Genomic DNA, 19,961 nt, shown 5'->3' on the forward strand with positions numbered 1-19,961 from the left:
TTTACTTAAATAAACCAGGTGAGGCAATACGTACTTCACCTCGAGTGAGTGGCCCGGCTGTTTGTGTATTTTACCGCATATGGCCCTTAGTGAAAACCGTTGAAAAAAGTTTGGACACCCCTCTCCTAGAGGGATGCCTGAGCTCAGGGTCCAGGGAAAGTGTCCCTCTCAGCAGATCGGGAGAAAATTCAAGAGGCCTCAATGAGGGAGAGCCTGGCCTAGTCCCTGGGTACCTCTCTGGCTTGGTGCTCCCCACGCCCTCTCCCATAACACATGACCCTTCCATTCTACTACAGGTACTTCCCTGAAGTACATACCATCCCATTTGCTGTTTCATATCTCCTTGTCTTTACAGATGCTGTTCTCTCTACCTGGAGTGCCTTCAGAGGATTTGTGACAACCTAATGAATTCCACATATATACACAAAACGTCTCTTCTCCAAGAGACTGTGAGCTTCCTGTGGGCAAGAGCCAATCTGACTTCTCTTTCTATTTCCACTACTAGCCAGCACCAGACCTGACACACCATAGACATAGGAAATATGGTTACTGTGAACTGAATTAACCCAACAAGCATTCAGTGGCCCCTCTAGGGCTAGGTCATTTGGGAAGAGGAACAAAGCTGAGTGAGACACAACCTTGTTGCAGTCACACAAACTTCACCAGAAGAGGACCTTTAGAGAACTCCCACTCTAGCTATCCATCCTCAAAGCCCCTCCTGCCCCCCCCAAAGTCCTCTCACTATGCAGTGAAGCATCAGAAATCAAGTGTTGCTTCTAGAACTTCATCCTTTGTCTGATTCCTTTCCATCCCCACCCACCATACTACTATTTCAGACCACAGAGGGCCCTTCACCTGCAGGCGTTTCTAAATCCCTCCAGAGTGTTCAGGAGAAACTTTCCCCTTCGAAGGATGTCCTTCTCCACATCTCTACTGGAAGCATGGCCCTGAGATGAGAAGGAGAGAGGGGAACGTATTGGTTAAGTACCTACTCTGTGTCCAGTCTGTGCTTGGAGGACCACAGACCACTTCCTCTCACACTGGAGCCTGGCATTCCCATATACCTAGTACTTTCCAGGGGATCTTGGTTATAGCCTCACAAATCTAGCCATCTAATAGCACCTTTAAAAAAGGGTGGAAGGGGGAACCTTAACCATCTGTCTCCCTGTGAACCACAGGACTGGCTCTTATTCTATTATGTGCAGAAAGCTGTCACAGCCTGGTGGACATTAGCCTAACTGGCTATAATGCCCATATGAGTTGCTTTAAAACACACAAAAATCCCCACCCCATGACGTGTGAAGAACTTAGTTTCCAAAAGTAACCTTGAAAGACATAATCAGCATTCACATTAACAGTATCTTTTCTGATATTTTAAGTCCATGGACCATTACAAGTCAACAATTACAACACATTGCACATTGGTCATATTCTTTCTAAGATTCTTTCTAGTGAATCTAGCATTGAATAATTTTGTGAGCATATTTACCACACCTGCTTGGATAATATAAAAGACAAAGTGTATAGTAGGCTCGGGTACAAACACCCTGGGATCTACTCTCCAAAATCAGGTACTTGCTAGTTTTAGACCTTAGAGAAAAATTATTTCACCCTGTGGCTTCAGTTTCCCAATTTGTAAAAATGAAGACAGAAATTATTGAGCAGCACAGCTCCGCAGTTAGGGGAAAAAAACAACATCTCCTTGTAGGTATGCGGTAGGCACGAGAAAAAGCTATAAAGCGGCATACAAAGGTAAGGCAATCATCTTCTAAAACCCCATTAGAGCGTAGTCTCCAGACTGCAGTGCACTAACCAGGGACCTCCTGCTCAGTGGGGTCTGGGAAAAATCGGCACACCGGTCCAGCATGGCTTCGAGTAAGGCCCGCAGTTCCCTGTACTGCACAGGTGGAGCACTCTGGTGGTCCTTCCTGCATCCAGAGAGACAAAGGCAGGCTTAGGGCGAGACAGGGTACTCCAAGACACCCTCAGGTTCTCGGGCAATGCAGGAATGTGGTTGATCAGAACCTGCTCAGGTCCAGCATCCGCTCAGATAAAAATCCTTGCTCCAACACGTACCAGGCCGCACGAATGTTTCTGAATAGCCTCATCCTCTCTAACCCTGTTTCCTCATCTATTAAACTGGAGTTAGTAGTCCCCTCTTCATAGAATTATTCTAAGACCAAATTAGGTGATATATGCCAAGCACCTAGCACAATGCTTAATAGATAGTAAGTCCTTATAAATGACAGTTATGACTGTTATTATTGTCATTAAAGATACAGGGTTTTCTCCCTGAGAAGGGCCTCCTGGTGAAAGGAGTACTAGCTAGAGCTGAAGGTGCATCAAGAGATGTATATGGCCACTGTGTTCAAATAAGTGATGAGCAGTCTTCTTGGGAAAGAGAGATGAAATTTGCTCTCTGTTACCTTAAGGAGGAATAACTGGATCAACAGGTAAATGTCATCAGGACCAGATTTTATTTCTATAGGAAAGAACTTTCTAAGAGTCAAAACTCTACAGAGGTAGAGGGGACTATCTAGGAAGGAGTAAGCTCCCCATTCTTGGAGATTATAAGCAGACTGGAAACTACTTTTTGGAGATTCAATCATTTAAGTGTGGGATAAATGTGGAAAATAACACTGAGGGTCCATTGGAACCCTCATATTCTATGGACTCAGAGGACGTGAGTCGCTGACTAGTTTGTGAGTTCTAGGAAGCCAGGGACTACTTCCATATTTTCACTTTACTTAAACATAGCTAGATGAATTGTAAATTGAGGCTAAATAAAAAAGATGTTAAATAAATGAATGACTACTTGACAGGGTATTAGGTAACTATACTGGTTTCCTAGGGATGCTGTAATAAATTATCACAAACTACATGGCTTTAAAAAGCCAGAAATGTATTCTCCTGTAGCCTGGGGGCTAGAAGTCTGAAATCAAGGTGTTGGCTCCCTGTAAAGAATCCTGCCCTGCCTCAGCTTCTGGTGGTTGCCAGCAATCCTTGTCATTGTTTGGTTTGTAGCTGCATCCTCCCAATTTCTGCCTCTGTCTTCACATGGCCATCTTCCCTCTGTGTGTATCTGTGGCACTCTGTGTCCAAATCCTCCTCTCCTTATAAGGACAGCAGTCATTGGAGTTAGGAGCCCACACTGTATGACCTCATCTTAACTCACTTTAGAGGGATGCTATCAACCTAGTGCAGTAAATAAGGAGAAACCTATGTTAACGCTCATCACTGGGCCTCTTTTGATCATTGAGAGTAATCTGTTGGGCCTTCTAACAGGCAATCAGTACACAGTTAAGACTCGATTTCCCCTTTCCTTCTTCATTTCTGGAAGCTCTAAGTTTCTATTCTATACTGATTAATCAGTCAAGCCCTGGTTCCACCACTTTTAAATTCTTTTCAATAATTCTTGTTGCTCATTCCTTGTTCCAGTTCTGCTTTCTAGAGACCCTTTGAACCACTCCACCTCAGAGGGATCACCTTAGTAAACATTCTGGGAAATTAAAGGCAAAAGTAAAATAGTCTAAGGATTAATAACGAGCCCCCTACCCAACACTCTCCAAAATTCTGACCCAACCAGCTTTCCGGCTTCATCATGTACTATTCCCCTTCACACAACTCTCTACCCTCAGAAATCCCTAAACTTTCCCATCAACATGTTTTGGCTAATCCTGGTCCTTCCACAAATCTAAGTCTCTCTCATCCCTCACAGCACAGCTCAAATACCACCTCCCGCCTGAAAGGTGCTACCAGCTCCCATGACGCCGACCTCCTGGCAGACTTCCAGCTCTGCATGGGTACCTCTGATTGACACCACTCCTGCTCTATACCTTAGTTACCCTGTTGGTTTACTCATCTCACCCTCACTAGGATTCATGTTCCAGATTTAGATTCAAATCCAAGAAAAGACAAAGGGAAAAAAGAAACAGATGGAAGTTATTGCAATGTAAATGCTATTTTTTGTTTCAATTTTTAGAACCAACCTAGAGTCAAATCACAAAGATTTAACTATGGTTTAAAAAGAGACTATAAATATTAGCAACATTTACAATGTAAAGTTAAAGCTGACTGACAATGAGAAGTAGAAGATAGGGAGGAGAGAGGAAATGAAGAGTTGGGGTGTTAATATACTCAGCTAACCAAGTGGGGAGTCAAGCAATATTGCTTCAAGTTGAGGGAACAAGAAATACAAGTTCTAAGTATATTATTTAAAGGTTTGAAGGCATAAAATATTAGCTAGCAAAAATGTCAAAGAAATGTAGAGAAGACAAAAATATGAGTAAATCTTGGTCTTTCTTACTGGCAAATCAATAAATAATGTCCTAAATTGACAAATAAAGAAACAACATTATAAGAATATTATTTAGATTTAAGGAAACAATCCCCAAAACTAAAACCAAAATGAGTTAAAATTAGTTTCCTATAGGAAGTAGGGACAGGGGACTGTTCCATTTCATTATAAACCTCCTGCATATTTTATTTTTTATTTTTTTGAATATATTACTTTGTTAGTTTTTTAAAGTGAAAACTTGGAAACAAAACAAAGGTTACTATATAAATAAATCCAGGTTTCCTCCATTTTTTTTCAAGATATCAACCATCTTGCTAAGGACTAATTTCCCATCTTGACCCTAGGATCTTCGTTTAATATCATTCATATACTATCTATGAGAAGCAAGGCACATAGCACTGAAAAAACTAATATGGTCCCTGATCTCTTGGATATTATATTACAGTGGGGGGGGGACAAAAAACCAAATAAATAAATAAGAACTATCAAGTGGTTAGTAGGTACTATCACAGCCTAATGGGTCCGTTGGGAAGGACGCTCTGAATGAGACCTGAGTGATGGGAAGAAGCCAGTCATGCAAAGATTTAAGGGAAGAGTATTTTAGGCAAAAGGAACAATTAGTAGAAAGGAAGGAGAAGAAAAGTCTAGACTAAAACAAAAGACTGAGAAAAAAAAATTACATCCATGAAATAAATACAGAATAAAATGCTATTAAAAAAATGTAGCAGGAGGGGGGTGGTAGATGAGGTAAAAGGGATCCAATATATGGTGATGGAAGGAGAACTGACTCTGGTGGTGAACACACAGTGTGATATATAGATGACGTATTACAGAACTGTACACCTGAAACGTATGTAACTTTACTAACAATTGTCACCCCAATAAACTTAAAAAAAAAGTAGTGAATTAAAAAGAACTTTTCCATATTGAAAATGTGAAAGCAGAAATAAAACTCAATGGTTGGAAGTCAAGAAAATCTCCCAGAAACTAGTGTATAATGACAAAAAGATGAAAAACTGTCATAAAACAAAGAAACTTTGATGACCAATCCAGGATGTGCAACATCTAAATGGCAATTCCAGAACGAGAAACCAGAGTAGATAAGTATCTAAATAGAGTATCAAAGGAAAAAGTCAAGAAAATTTCCGCCAAGTAGTCCCTAGAAACTTCCCCAGCCTTAACCTGGCCGTCAGGTCGATCCAGAGGTGGGAAGTTCAGCCTGCCTGGGTCTCTCACCTCAGAAAGGCAGAAGTGGCCTTCACTGCCTCAGCGGCCACCTCCAGCACGGGGCTGCTCACTGCCTCTTGGAGGGCACGGCCAGCATCTCTGCACATGGCTGAGCTTGTGAACAGCTTGATCTCCTCCGGCTGCCTAGAAACGGTAAATGAGTGAGTGAGAGAACTTCTATCACTGACCCCAGCAGGGAAAACTCCTTCGCTTCTTTCCTTCTCCAGTCTGGCCCCTCCCGGCCCGCCGCTGCACCGCTTTGCTCACCGAGTCAGGATCTCAGCAAAGAGCAGCACGCCCTGCTTGTGCAGCTCTGTGTTGTTCATCCTCAGGCTTTCCTGCAGGCTCCTCACTACGGACTCGATGCCTACCTCAGAATGACATGGCAGAGGCGGGGGTCAGTGCTCGGGGGTTCCTTCCCTGCCTGTCCAGGAGACGTGAGACGCTCTGCACAGCACATTTGCTGGCAGTCCCTCATGGAGGGCCTGACGAGGCTGAGCTGATGGGACTGGACTGGGAGATCTTGAGGGCAGGCCCTTATTGGATTCATCTTTGTCTCCCCAAAGCCCAGCACAAGCCAAAGCACAGACCGTGGCACTTGAAGTATTTAGTGAATACCTACTGACTGAGCTGCACCTTCTCCACCAGACACACTCCTATTCCTCCTCAAAGAATCAGGTCAGACCGCCCCTCCTCCAGGAAGCCTTCCCTGATCCACTCAGGCAGAGCTGTGGGCTTTCCCTGAGCTTACATACTGCCTGTACTTCCCTCTAGCAGGGCCCTAATCAGCTTGTTTATATTTTTCTCCCTTTCCAGAGGACAGGAACCACATTATCTCTAAATCTCTAAATCTCCAGGTCCCAGCCTGGTAACTGGTATAGAATAGGAACACAGAATACAAAATGAATGACTAAATGTGCCCAATCTAAAAATCTATATGTGATATAAAAAGTCCCAGACAAATGTTTCCTTCCTTCACCAGGAAGGAAGAGACAGTTTTAAGAAACTTTGAAAGGATGAATCAACAAAACTAAGGGACTAACTAGGTGGGTAACTATCTGGAGCATAGGAGAAGACTAAATCCCCGGCTGAGTCAAGTTTTTAAGGCACAACAGGAAATCACTTAGTGGCCAACAGGAGTGTCCTTCCTTGCTAAACATATATACTTCTGCTAACCAGTCAAGAGCTGAACTGTTTGGATATCACTGCTTGCATGTGAATCTGGTAATGAGTTTGGGCTGATGGAAATGACCAAACCCAGCGCGCCCCTCCAATGTGCAGGCTGGGCCCCCATGGCTGCTACCCAATTTTAAAGTGCTGCTCACCCAACCCAGAGCTAGTATAGGACCCCCGTGACCAACCGTACACCGTGTGGCACTTGGAAAAGAAGAGTGGCTCCTCTGCCAGAAGTATCAAGCAATTGTAGCTGGACCAGACGAGGACTTCACTGGAAGAGGAAAGATGCTCAAAGAGGAACTCTGGCCGGTGAGAGAAGAAAACAATAAATGACACCTGTATGGTCTGATTCCTTAACTAACGCTCGGGCCCTGGAGTGATTCAGCTCTCACACCCCGTACTTCACATACCCTCTCTAGGAGACACGATCATTAATTCACAGGTAAACCTGGAAAATGCCCTCAGGATTATGGTCTAACCTCATCTTTTTAACAAATGGGGAAATTGAGACCCAGAGAGAGGTATTGTTAGTCCTGAAGGTGGGACTAAAGTCAAGGCTCCTAATCTTCAGGATGGGTAGCCGCATGATGCAGAGGAAAGTTTTTAGAGCCAGAGACGCTTGCTTTTATATCCCTTATCCGCCAATGACTAGACTTGTCAATTAAAGCCGTTATTTTCCTTCTCTGACCCTCAGTTTCCTGATCCATAAACTAGCAAAGATAAGGACCTAAAAGTGGCAACATTAACAATACACCTTAGGGCATATTTCCTGGCTCATAACAAGCCCTCAAGAAACATTAGTTCCCTTTGCCTTCTTGGCTCATGGGTCTGTCCACCACCCCACACTAAGCATTTATTCCTAAATGGTCAAACAAATGACAAAGATCAGTAACAAAGCGTTCAAGGTCATACAAGAAATCTGTAGCAAGAGAATTTAGATGTCATGAGGCCTAATTCCTAGAGTCTGTCATGTACAACTGAACCTGCCACCAACCCACCCCGCCAGTATGCATTATCAAAGTACCCCAACAGGACTGCTGCTGCTGCTGTGACCCAAGGTCTCCAGTCAGAACCGAGGGCCTTGGAGGAGAAGGTAAGAAGGGGCCCCCTACCTGGGATGTCAGCATGGATGAAGGCCGGGGCATATTTCTCTGGGGAGCAGACCAGCACCGCAGTTATACAGTGGGCACTGGCCACCTGCAGAGTCTCATCTCTGGAGAGGAGAAGCTGGAGGAACAGGCAGCAAAAGGTGCCACAGTTACAGACTGCACTGACACGACCAGGGCCGGAGCCCTAACTGCCCCTGAATCCCTCCTGCACTACCAGTTGCCAGGCCTGAGGATGCTCAGGGAGACTTACAGAAAGGAGTGAACAGCAGCAAGCGAGAAACAGAACAAAAGAAGATATGGCACTCAAAGAACATGAAAACCGTCACCAAGTAGGGCTCAGGCCGTCATTTACAAAAGCACTTTCACAGCCCACATCTGGTTTTGATGTTTGCAACAAGACTGGGAGATAACAGGGGAAGATTCTACTAGGAGACTCACTCCATAGTGTGCAGAAAAGAGTTAACACAGCAGGTCTGAGACTGTTATCCTTAGAGGTCCTGCCTGCAAGGCTGGCCGTTGACAGGCTTTGGGAAGTTGGATTTCGGGAGGGTTCCTATCACTCCCAGAACTGGTAAGAGTGTTTCACAGTGACTAAACTATTTGTACAAACAATGTACAGAAGGTGCCAAAAAAATGTATACACATTTTAAGAAAGGAAAAAACTGTATTAAAATTGTAATACTCAATATATACCGATAACAAAAGATGAATACAAGTCATGGGTATACATTTTTTGGACACCCCCGGTAGTTTATGCTGAATACCCGCTGTCTTTCTGGGAGTCTGGAATTTTGGTATGTACTAGGCAGAGGGTGCCTACGTGACCAGCCGGCCCCCACTAAAAACCTTGGGCACTGAGACCCTAATGAGCTTCCCTGCTAGGCTACATTTCACAGCGTTGTCACAATTTATTGCTGGAGGAATGAAGTGCATCCTGTATGACCACTTAGAGAAGATTCTTGGAAGCTTGTGCCTGGTTTTCCCCCAGACTTCACCCCATACACATTTTCCTTTTGTTGATTTTGCTTTGTATTCTTTCACTTAAGAAATCATAGCTGCATGACTATACACTGAATCCTGTGAGTCCTCCTAGTGAATCACTGAACCTGAAGGTGGTCTTGGGGACCCTCAACTCTCAGAGGAAGGTATTCAAGTTCATCCAGGTTAAGTTACTTCCTCCAGGCCACACAGCTAATAAGTGGCAAAACTAAGGCAAAAACCTAAGTCAGCCATGTCCAAATCCAGGAGTTTTCCCGCAACTGAGATGCCTCCCCCATCAAAATCTTAGATCAGGTTACTTCTCCACTCAAAACATTTCAATGAATTTCCATCGTATAAAATCCAAACTCCTACTGGACACCACAGCTACCAGGATTTCGCATTAAAATATTATTTGCTTGCTGAGTTTTGTAGCACCCCCTTAAATTTTGCACCTCAGGCAAGTGCCCCACCCTGGTCCCAACCTTGCCGGTTATTGTAGTAAAATAAAATGCTGATCATCCCAAATTGCTAACGGAAGAACATCCTCCACATATGGATGGAGGCAGGGACCTCTAAACCAAGAATCCTGTCTCTACAAAGTTCTCTCCCCTCAGGAAAGCGCTCTCCAGTCTCAGTCCCTGCCCCCATCACGCTGCCTTGGTACACTGAGAGGACAGAAGACCTGTGCCCCTGCTGAGCCCAGGATCCAATGTTCTAACCAGATGTTACCGTGGACACTAGGATGGCAACAGTGAAATGAACACAGAAAAGAACCCAACATGAATTTTTTTTTTGGTTCAGAGACACGCGACTTGCTTTTCAGGGCTCACAGGCCCTGTGTGGACCACTCTAGAGGCATCCCAGGGAAATCAAGAGGAGCAGTTTGCTCTGGATTTTTAATATCTAACTCACTTATCCCCAACTGTCCCTTTTCCACATCTGACCAGGGCTCTTCTTCCTTCCTGCAGAAGGAGTCCCTCAATATGGTCCATCAGTGATAGTCCTGCTATCAGATGATGACAGTAGCTCCGCCAACCCCTGGGCTGAGCACTGCAGAGAGAGGCAGCTAAACTCAGGTCCTGCCCTAAAGAAGCTCCCAGCCGATCAACCACAATACAGAGAAGCACTGTGACAGAGTGGCATATTGTGCCTAAAGGAGCCAGGGTGACAGGGGAGCTCTACGGGCCTGGAAGGCTGGATCAGGGATCAATAGACAAAGGAGAGGAGAAAGGCTATAAAGGCAAAAGGAGGAGAGCACCCACACGGGCACAGAGACAGGACAGCCTGGCATACGCAGGACCAGCGAGAAGGTGCCTGTGGCTGGTGCCAAGCTGAGAATCTTGAGTTTTATCCCTGAAACGATGGAGATAGCTTTGTTTCTGTTGCTGCCTATGTCCCCCATTCTCGGGCCGCCCAGCTGTGAAGGAGAAGAGGGGGACAGAAGGATTCATGACTAAAATGAAACCTACTTTGAGTCTTCTAACAGCATATTGTTCTAGCCAGTAAGAAAACACTTTGGGGGCCGGCCTGGTGGCTCAGGCAGTTAGAGCTCCATGCTCCTAACTCCGAAGGCTGCCGGTTCGATTCCCACATGGGCCAGTGGGCTCTCAACCACAAGGTTGCCGGTTCAACTCCTCGAGTCCCGCAAGGGATGGTGGGCTGCGCCCCCTGCAACTAGCAACGGCAACTGGACCAGGAGCTGAGCTGCGCCCTCCACAACTAAGACTGAAAGGACAACAACTTGAAGCTGAACAGCACCCTCCACAACTAAGATTGAAAGGACAACAACTTGATTTGGAAAAATAAAGTCCTGGAAGTACACACTGTTCCGCAGTAAAGTCCTGTTCCCCTTCCCCAATAAAATCTTTAAAAAAAAAAAAGAAAAGAAAAGAAAACACTTTGACAGTCCCAGATAGAAGGAGTGGTGAATGAGAACAAGGCCCAGGAGGCATTCGGGTTCCCTGTTATTGAATCTAGAGACAGGGAATCACAAGACAACAACCTTTTTGAGCACCAAAGGCAGTGAGGTCTCTCCTGGGTGGCCCGCAACACTCTCAGTGCTTTCCGCCAGTGCAGACCTGTTCATGATCATGGACACGAAGAGGTCATACTTCAGCAGCTGCCTCAGCAAACCTGAAAGACAAAGGGGTGGGGAAGTCAGGCCAGAGGAGCACAGGCACCAGAGTGTCCCCAACGCAGCCCCTCAGACACCCCTTCCAGACTTCTTCATGTCTCCTAGAGATTCCTAAGCATTGCTATTGTAAAGCGAATTACAATTTCTTAATTTCTTTTTCACATAGTTTGTTGTTAGTATATGGAAACACAACTGATTTTGTATCCTGCCACTTTACTGAATTCATTTATTCGTTTTAACAGGGTTTTATTGGTGGAGTTTTTAGGGTTTTCTATATATAAGAATTCTAGTACTATGTTAAATAGAATCCCACCCTTTTCTGTGCAACCTCCATGATGGCACTTAAGACACGGAACTTCAATTGTTCACATGTGGACTATGAGCTCCCTCCTAATAGAGCTTGGATTTGATCATCTTTATGATTCAGAGCCCAGCACAGGGCCTGGCCCAGAATGAACGAATGCTTACTATGTGTGGCTGGACTGTTCATAACGGAGCCTTTGGCCCAAACTGTGAAAAGAAACTGCTGTCACTCGCAGACCACGCTTTTCCCTGTAACTCCTGCTCTCAGGGGCCTCAAATAACAAGCAAAGAAATCTGGACATCACCCTGAGGCCAGAGGGAGCCATAGACGATTTTCCAAATAGGAAACTGACAGGACGTGAACTGTGCAATGTGAAGATCAACTTGGCAGCAAGTACAAGATGCACCAGGGCAGGTAGTAAAGATGGGAGGCAGAAAAATTGCGGTCCCACTTTCTTTCCTCTTCTCTTTCCAAAAGCAACATTCTAAAGCTGCCACACCAACTCTAGGCATCTTTCCCAGTCTGTGCATCCCCAACCCATGACTTCTATCCTTTGCAAAGCAACAAACCTCCCCACCACTAGGCAGCCAATATCACAAGCCCTCAAGCAAAACTTCAAGCGCTTTCTGCCTGTTTTCTCTCTAGTCTCATGTCTTACCCAAGCAGTTGATCTGTAGAGCCTTTGTCTGGGCACCATCCAACGTGGAAAGGAAGAGAGAACACAGCTTCTCCTGGAAATGGCCTGAAAGTATCTCAGCTGCCATTGGTGAGGAGTACAGCTTCCCATAGAGGTAACAGACAGAAGCTTGCACCCCCTCACTGGGGTATACTAAACCTCGCAACAGATGCTCCATCAGGTCACCTGTCCAGGAAACAATCAGGAGGCCACGGGAACCGCAGAAAGTCAATGGCTATATGAAACTCAAAACTATTGTCCCCAATGGGGTAGTAATGGTAATCCCCAATAATCCCCCACAATAAATGATTTCTGGACACTTTAATCAAAAGGGAAAACTAAGGTTTAGAGAAGCGATTTACCCTCAGGTGAATCTTCTGTGAGTACTTATTTGTATTTTACTGATAGAAAAGAGTACTTCTATATTTCAGAATTAATTCCTCCTTCTACCCAAAAGGAAGATTCATAGTAGGTACTTAATTCATCTGTGTTAAAATAGTCAATAGAAATAGCCCAAGACCAAACTCAAGAAGCACTTTTTTTCAAAATGGCCAACATAGAGCACATTTTACAGATGGGGAAACTAAAGCCTAGAGAAGGAAAGTAATGACTTCCCAGGTATATACAGTGAATGGACTGCCCAGATGGAAGTGTGATCAAAGCAGGTGAAAGGGAGATGGCAGCTCTTCCCCAGACGTCACTCACCGTGCTCCATTACAAGCTTGTCTGCCAAAGCAGGAATGGCATCCACCAACTTGCCGAGAAAGGTCAGGGTGGCCAGGCTGCCTCGCATGGAGGGCATGTTACACAGCTACAAAAAGTGAACACACTCCGCTCTATAAATTAAAATCAGGACAGATCTCCCACTAAAATTTATCTTGCCCTATCCACACCAAACCTGCATTGTACGTCTCTCATCACAATCAGTAATCAGCCTCTTTAGCTAAGTGTCTGTCTCCCCTACCGGACTGGGAAGCCCCGGGGGAAAGGGACTGAGTCAGATTCCTCTCGGAGTTCTTATACATGTTTGTCAAACCGAATTAAAATTAGCATATGTTGTCTCCTATAGAGCCAGAAACTGGGGAGTGAAAGTTAGGAACATCATTAAGACAGAATTCCAGTTCAGTGCAAAAGAAATTATTATCTTCATTACTATAGCGACTATTTTGGAACACTCTATTAGCCAAGCACACTTTACAGGGAGAGTCAATAGTATATACTTCACCTTTTCTACTGACCAGCTGTAGCACCTTAAGTAAGACTCTTAACTCCTGTTGTGAGAAATGATAATACTACCAACTTCATAGGGTTGTTGGGAGGACTGAATGCGATATGACATGTAAAGCATCTAAAACAGTGCCTAGCATATAGAAAGTTCTCAAAGTGCTAAGTGACATCATCATAATGATAAGTATTGATATATATATGTATATACATATATACATATATATAATTTATAAATCCAATCTGATATATTAATCACATGCAGAGTAATTATAATAACATGATAATTTAATTTATAATTAAATGTTGCTCTTGATGGTGTTAAGATGAACATTTGTCTTCCTTTTGCAAAAAAAATAAAGGATTCTGATCATTCCTAAATCTTAAACACAATGGAAAAGCTGCTTGTTTCATTGATATCTTTGACTATACTGGAGCAGGTTAAATATACCCACTCAGTGCTTACCTTAGATGCTGAAAAAAGCAAACGCCTTCAGTACAAAAATACTGCATACAATTCAAACCAAATAAAACTACTAAGCCAAGACATAGTGAACATATTTCCTTGACAAGTTCGTCAAGGAAATCTGCATTATATTTTGTAGGAAGATACAGAGAATGGCCATGGAATGATTATGCCAGAAAGATGGAACTTCACCACATGGATGTAGCTTTTGGGAGATTGAAAGGGGAAGGAAGGAAGTGGCAAATAGTACTGGAGCAGGATCAGAAGACCCAGGCCCCAGCTCTGGATCTGCCACTGCCTCAGTGACCTCAGGCAAGTCCCTTCTCCTCTGGATTTCATCTCCTCATCTCTGGATTTCAATCTCCTCGTCTAGCCGAACAAGGGTTGGCCCAGCTCTGACACCTGAGGATCCTGAGGGGTATTCAGGAACCCACAGCTAGTTACTGACCTCTTTGTGGCACTCATCCAGCAGGCAATGAATGGTCTGCTCTAATTTCAGCTGAGTTGTAAGCTGGATAAGGACTGAGCAACACAATAGCATTACTAATCAGAAGACAATCCCTGGCCCAGAGTTCACCTTTCATAGCCCTTCTACTCAAAGTCATTTGCTTGTGTTAATTTGTGTTAGTCATCTTTTCTATCCGCCCCCTATCCGCCCCCCCCACACACACACACACATCTGTGCACATCCAGACCGAAGGATTTCTGGCTTCTTCATTGTTTTGTATCAGTGGTTCACAACTAGGCTGCACATTAGAATCACCTAGGAAGCTTAAAAAAAAATATTAATGCCCAAGTCCCACCCTAGATCAATTAAATCAGAATCTCTAGAGAAAGAGCCTAAACTAAGTATCTGGATATTTTCCCCAGGTAAGTCTATTGTGAGGCCAAGGTTGAAAACTACTATATTATCTATACTTTTTCTCCTTCCTCAGAATTTGCTCCTTCATATGCTAGAAAATAGAATTATTAGTGCCTTTGCCAATAATATCTCACAACCCCAGCCTGCCCTTCTACACAATCATTTGTGATGCTTCTGCCAGTGTCTCTAAGGAGGAGTAGACAAGAGGCTGGCTCTGCAAGTGTGAGAAAAGCTGCAAACTAGACTCAGCTACTGCTGTGGGCAGGCTCTGCCACTTCCAGGATAAATAAGCATTCTAGGATAACACAGAAACGGGAAGAATGCAGGGAGCAGACAGGAAACTGAGGAAGGAGCAAGTCCTTCTTTGCCCTGTAGTTTTGCTGTCTCCATCTAGTGTCCACCACCTCAGTGAAGTTATTGGGGTCTGATGAGGGTTCTGCAAGCTATGCTAGCACAAAGCAGAAGCGAATGGCTTTAGAATTATAGCCCCACTCAAGATGGCCTTGAGGAAAACGGTGAAGAGAAATCTTCCCACCCCTTCCGGTGGTCAGAACTTCAAGTGATACATTGTTTGTCCACACTGTCTAGATTGACAGATGGTCAGAAGTACATACAGATCATATTGACTTAGGATCTGTTACAGCTGCTAGTAGTTACGGATGCTAAGTGTGTGGTTGGCTGCTCCTGGCCCAGCAGCAGCCAAGCAGCATCCTCTCCCCAGAGGTCTGAGTTTCCTACATGGGGTCCTTCCTCCAAACTTGTAGTTTAATAATTCCAACCTCTCCCTTGTTTTCCCAGCCCTAGGAATGTGAGCTGCTTTCTAAAATTGCTACCTCGTGAAAACTTGGTGTTCTCTTTTTGCCTTCAGTTACCTAGATAATAATTATCTATATTAAAGTGGCGTGTGTTTTTTTCTGTTCAAATAACTGGTGTGGTTTGTTTCCTGACTAGACCCTAACTGATGCAGTTCTTGCTCTTTCTGCAAGAATCCTACTACCCCAGTACTCTCGTCTTCCTTCTTCTTTAGTCCTTTATAGGTAAACCAACACATTTCCACAGCTTTAACCACCACCTATGTGCAGACAACTTCCAACCAACTAATATGAATGTAGTAAAAACAGTCTTGTACATGTCTTTCTAACAGCACTCAGCAGCTCTTGGTATTTACCAGCCAGGCTCTCCTCCAGATTATAAACTCTCAGAGGGCAGGACCATGTTTTATTCATCTGTGTATCCCCAGTGTCTTATACAGTACTTGGCACAGAGCAGGTGCCCAAGAAAGAAATGCAGAATTAATGGCAGACAATTAATTGAGTTTTCTTTATCTGTCTCTAAAATGAAACATTTCATCCGTGTATCAAATAACGAGAGCTGCATTCAGGCTAAAATCTCCAGCTTCAAATGTTAGGTACACACAATTTCACCTTACCTTCAATACAGAGATTTGCTATACTCCCATCTTCCACATTGCATAACAGTCCTTAGAGCAGAGGGAGGGAAGAGGGGATAGGTAATAGTTAAAAGAAAAACAAAGGCACACTGAATTCTAAGACGAACAGCAGCTTTAAGCAATATTTAAAATTTCATGCTCCCACCAAACACCTAGAATTTCAATGACCCGCTCTGGCTTTAAAGGAATAAAAACAGCCAGTGTGGTACAGCATAAAAACTGTGTGCTGTAAAGTCTAACAGACCTGGGGTAAAATTCGTTCTGCCAGTTGTTAGCTATGACCTCCCGGGGCTTTGGGGATCATCGTCTCTCCCTTAAAGGACTGTCTTGGCAGGTTAAAGCCTGAAAAGCCTCTAGCAGAGAAAAGTACGCAATACAAGATAGCTCCCCTCCTCCTTGAAAGGGCTCATTCCATAGGACATTATAACTGTATTAAGAGAACGGACCTTTTAATCCATCTCATTTTACACATGAAGAAACTAAGGCACAGGATCGAGGAAGTAACTCAATTAGGTCACAGCCAGGTGAGCAAACTCCAGTCTGACCCTCCTGATCCTGTTCAAAGACCACACAGACTGCCTCTTTGAAAGATCACACATTCCCCACGTTCATCTCACATTTTTACTAACCTCTTAGCTGTAATTACCATACAATGCATCGCGTATCTTAGAAAGGTGACTATTTCTTCATCATTATGACAAAACAATTTGCCAGTAAGTTAAACTGTTATCTTGCAAAAAGTCTAAATTATCTTTCCAAGACCATTTCTCCAAAACCCCAAAAGCAAATATACATATTATACATGCAAAATTCATGTCATTTCCCTTTTAATCTCACCAAAAAGCATGTTTATGAAGTGAATACAGACTCTCTGATCCTGAGCCACCAGCTGTGTGACCAGGGAGGCATGCCTCACGAGGACATCTCTGAAGCAGGACAGCACATGTTTCTTGCGCACCAGCTTAGGGTAGATGAAGAAAAATGTTCAATAGCAACCAAGTCTCAGCCATTCTGAGCCCAAACAATTCTAATTATATACAATATATAATTATACAAACATAATTACATGATACTGGAGGGATCATTTAATTTATGGTAAGATCATATTCCCTCAAGGGAGTATGGAAAAGGGCATCATTTACACATACAGAGGATTATACATGAGCTAAGGTTCCTAATATCCTATATTTACATAGCATTTTACTCTTCACAAATTATTCATTTGTCTACTTGCTCATTTAACCCTAACAAGCTGGTGAAGCAAGGAGAAACAGGTTTTGATTATTATCGCCATTTTGGAGATAAGACAACTGAGGCTGAGACTTTCCCAAGGACTCAAATCTAAGTCTCCAGCCAGGTCTTGTCAAAGGTCAATGCTTTCCACTTCAACAGTCCAGCAGAGCGATCCTGAGGACCTTTTGTCAACCTTACAGAAGTAGAGAAAATACATCCTTCCACTCAAGGTAGACATAAATCTTCACACTCAATTCACCTCCCTGTACAAGGAACTGAGTAGTAGCTGTGCAGAGTGCTCAAGATAGTAGCAAAAGTTGTGTCAAAAAAGGGGTGTGCACAGAGGATATAACAGGAACATGGGTACAACTGACTACATCACCCCTTCAATTGGTGAGAGCTGAAGCTAAGAAAATTGTGTTAAGTAAAAGGGGAAGTGGCATCTCATATTGCCTCTAACCTTTGTTATTACAAGTCTCCTGTTTTCCTTCACCGATTCCTCCTACATAAAACGTAGCTAGTAGTCTAAATGAGTCACTCAAAAAATCTCAACGACTCTCCTTCACCTGACAATCTGATTAAGTCCAAGCTCCTTAGCTTGGATTCAGACTTTTCAAGGAGCTGATCTTAACCTGGCTCTCCAATCTCAACTTCCCTTCAAACACTCTAATTACCTTCCCAAACTCATCCTTCCTAATCCCCACCTCCTGGGATAAGTTCCCCATCTCCTCTGGTCCAAATCTTACCCATATTCTCAAGCCTAATTCAAATGCTTCCTCCTCTAAAAACCTTTCCTAATTTCTCTCCTTATCCCACACAACACTTAACCAGATATGTCCATTTTTGAAATTCCCAGAAATGCATTCTCTTATTTTCTCCCCTACCTCACTAGTTTGTTCATCTCTGTATCTCTGACTCACTGTCCAAGAATGACAGCCTCAGAACTTCTGGCCTCAATGATACATCTCAGATGTTATCAGCTAGCTCAGCAGTGCTCAGATTATAATCTGGGGACCCGAGGAATGCCCAAAGCCCTTTCAGGGAATCCATGAGATCAAAAATATTTTCATATAATACTAAGATACTATTTGCCTTTTCTCTCTTCTCTTACAAGTGTACAGTGAAGTTTTTAAAATATTACATGACAGGTGATACCACAACAGATTACATGTAGCAATATGAGAATCCGGGTGTTTTCTATTAAACCTTAAAGAGACTTGCAAAAGTGTAAGACAAAGCCAGTCCTTTCACTATCTTTTTTGCTTTGGAAAATATATTTTTACTTTTTAAATTACTTATGCCACAGAACTGTACACTTAAATAGTTAAAATGGCAAACTTTAAGTTATTTTGCCAGAATAAAAATAATTTTGTTACTATGTAATAGATTTACATTATTTTTAAATAAATTAATATCTTTATATTTTGTTTTGATTTCGAATACAGTAAATATCAGTGGATATAAGCCACATCAACAAAAGCTCTTTGGAGTCCTCCACCATGTTTAAAAGTGTAAAGGCATCCTGAGATAAAAAATTTGAGGACCACTGAGCTAGCCCCTCCTCCCACCCAAGGCACGAATTCCATCCTCACCTCCACCCCCCCATGAATCTGAGAGAAAACTGATCTCCCAAACTCGTCCTGGACGCCTCCATGAAGAAAAGTCACTTCAAAGGTGGGCGGGCACCAAGGAACGGCAGCCATGTTTCAGCCAGCTCTGCCTAGGAGTCTTCCCCTTCCCCCCACTTCTGCCTGGCTGTAACTTCCACCTGTCGTTCCTGTCATCAGAGACCCAGGCAGCCCTCTCCTCCACATTCACACCCTCAGAAATCTGACGGGCAGGAGGCGCCTAGCTCACTGGCGGAGAGGGGACTAAAATGGAGGCAGCCTGAGCTAAGGCTAAATCCTGGCGGAGAGCAGTGGGTCAGCCCACCGCAGCACAAGTAGGGAGAAGACGGGCAGGCTTGCCAGGGAGTCTTGCTGGGGTCCTAGGGGCCCCAGATTCAGTGCGGACAGGGATAGGTCCATATGAGGCACAGTCAGGGGCAGGGCCCCGTTAGGAAAGGGCGGCCTGCGGGTTAGGCTGGGGCTGAGGTGGTTCAGCAAAGAGGGCCGCCCTGGCAGGCTCGGGGGGCAGGCCTGTGGAGGGGGTAGATTCAACGAGGCGGGTGGGCCCAATTTAGTTCAAGGGAGTTGGTCTGGCGAGGGGCGGCCCTGTTCCATGAGGGAAACGCGGGGGCCCAGTTCGCACCGACACGCCGGGCTCTGGCAGCAGCTCCAGCGCGCAGGCCAGGCAGAGGCGTGGGGGCACGGGCAGCAGCCAGCGCGGGTCATGCCGGTAATGGGCCCTCTCGAAGAGCAGCGCCACCGCTTCGTCCCTCCCGGGGACCGGAGTGCCTGCCGCCGCGTCCCTCACAGCCATCTCTCTGCTCGCACGCAACCGCAGCCTCGAGTTTTCCCGCGCAGTTTATGCGCAAGCGCAGTTGAAAGAACCCGGTGCGCGGCGCGCGGGGGGGGGGAGGGGAGGTGTAATGCGCCTGCGCAAACCGAGAGCGATGAAATCTCGGGGGAGCAGTGGTCCATGAGGGCAAGTAATGGACGCAGAGACTTTGGAGAGTATCGAGCTGAGCCGAAAGTGGTTTGCTCTTCGAGTCGGCAGGAAATCTTCTTGGAAGGTAGACCACATGGAAGGTAGAAAAGCATTTATAAAAAAGCTGTCATTAGCCTTGAAAAAGGAAGCAATCTCTTTCTACTATTAAAAAAGGAAGCAATCTCTTTCTACTATTAAAAAAATAAATAATCTTAGGGATTTTTTATCTAAAA

General features: G+C 44.3%; 1 protein-coding gene across 1 annotated transcript in view; it reads right to left on the reverse strand.

The window, feature by feature from the left end:
* Window positions 1–19,560, reverse strand: part of MEI1 (meiotic double-stranded break formation protein 1) — a 64,207-nt gene extending 44,647 nt beyond the window's left edge. The window contains exons 1-13 of the mRNA XM_033118056.1: window positions 19,390–19,560; window positions 16,744–16,867; window positions 15,886–15,936; window positions 14,043–14,116; window positions 12,610–12,715; window positions 11,887–12,090; window positions 10,793–10,923; window positions 7,813–7,927; window positions 6,886–7,002; window positions 5,792–5,891; window positions 5,534–5,668; window positions 1,814–1,928; window positions 856–947 (exon numbers count right to left, since the gene is read on the reverse strand). Coding sequence (XP_032973947.1) covers window positions 856–947; window positions 1,814–1,928; window positions 5,534–5,668; window positions 5,792–5,891; window positions 6,886–7,002; window positions 7,813–7,927; window positions 10,793–10,923; window positions 11,887–12,090; window positions 12,610–12,715; window positions 14,043–14,116; window positions 15,886–15,936; window positions 16,744–16,867; window positions 19,390–19,560 — 1,535 coding nt within the window. The remainder of the gene's footprint in view (window positions 1–855; window positions 948–1,813; window positions 1,929–5,533; window positions 5,669–5,791; window positions 5,892–6,885; window positions 7,003–7,812; window positions 7,928–10,792; window positions 10,924–11,886; window positions 12,091–12,609; window positions 12,716–14,042; window positions 14,117–15,885; window positions 15,937–16,743; window positions 16,868–19,389) is intronic.
* Window positions 19,561–19,961: the final 401 nt, after the last annotated feature.

Source organism: Rhinolophus ferrumequinum, chromosome 10, assembly GCF_004115265.2.
Source record: "Rhinolophus ferrumequinum isolate MPI-CBG mRhiFer1 chromosome 10, mRhiFer1_v1.p, whole genome shotgun sequence".
Taxonomy (NCBI): domain Eukaryota; kingdom Metazoa; phylum Chordata; class Mammalia; order Chiroptera; family Rhinolophidae; genus Rhinolophus; species Rhinolophus ferrumequinum.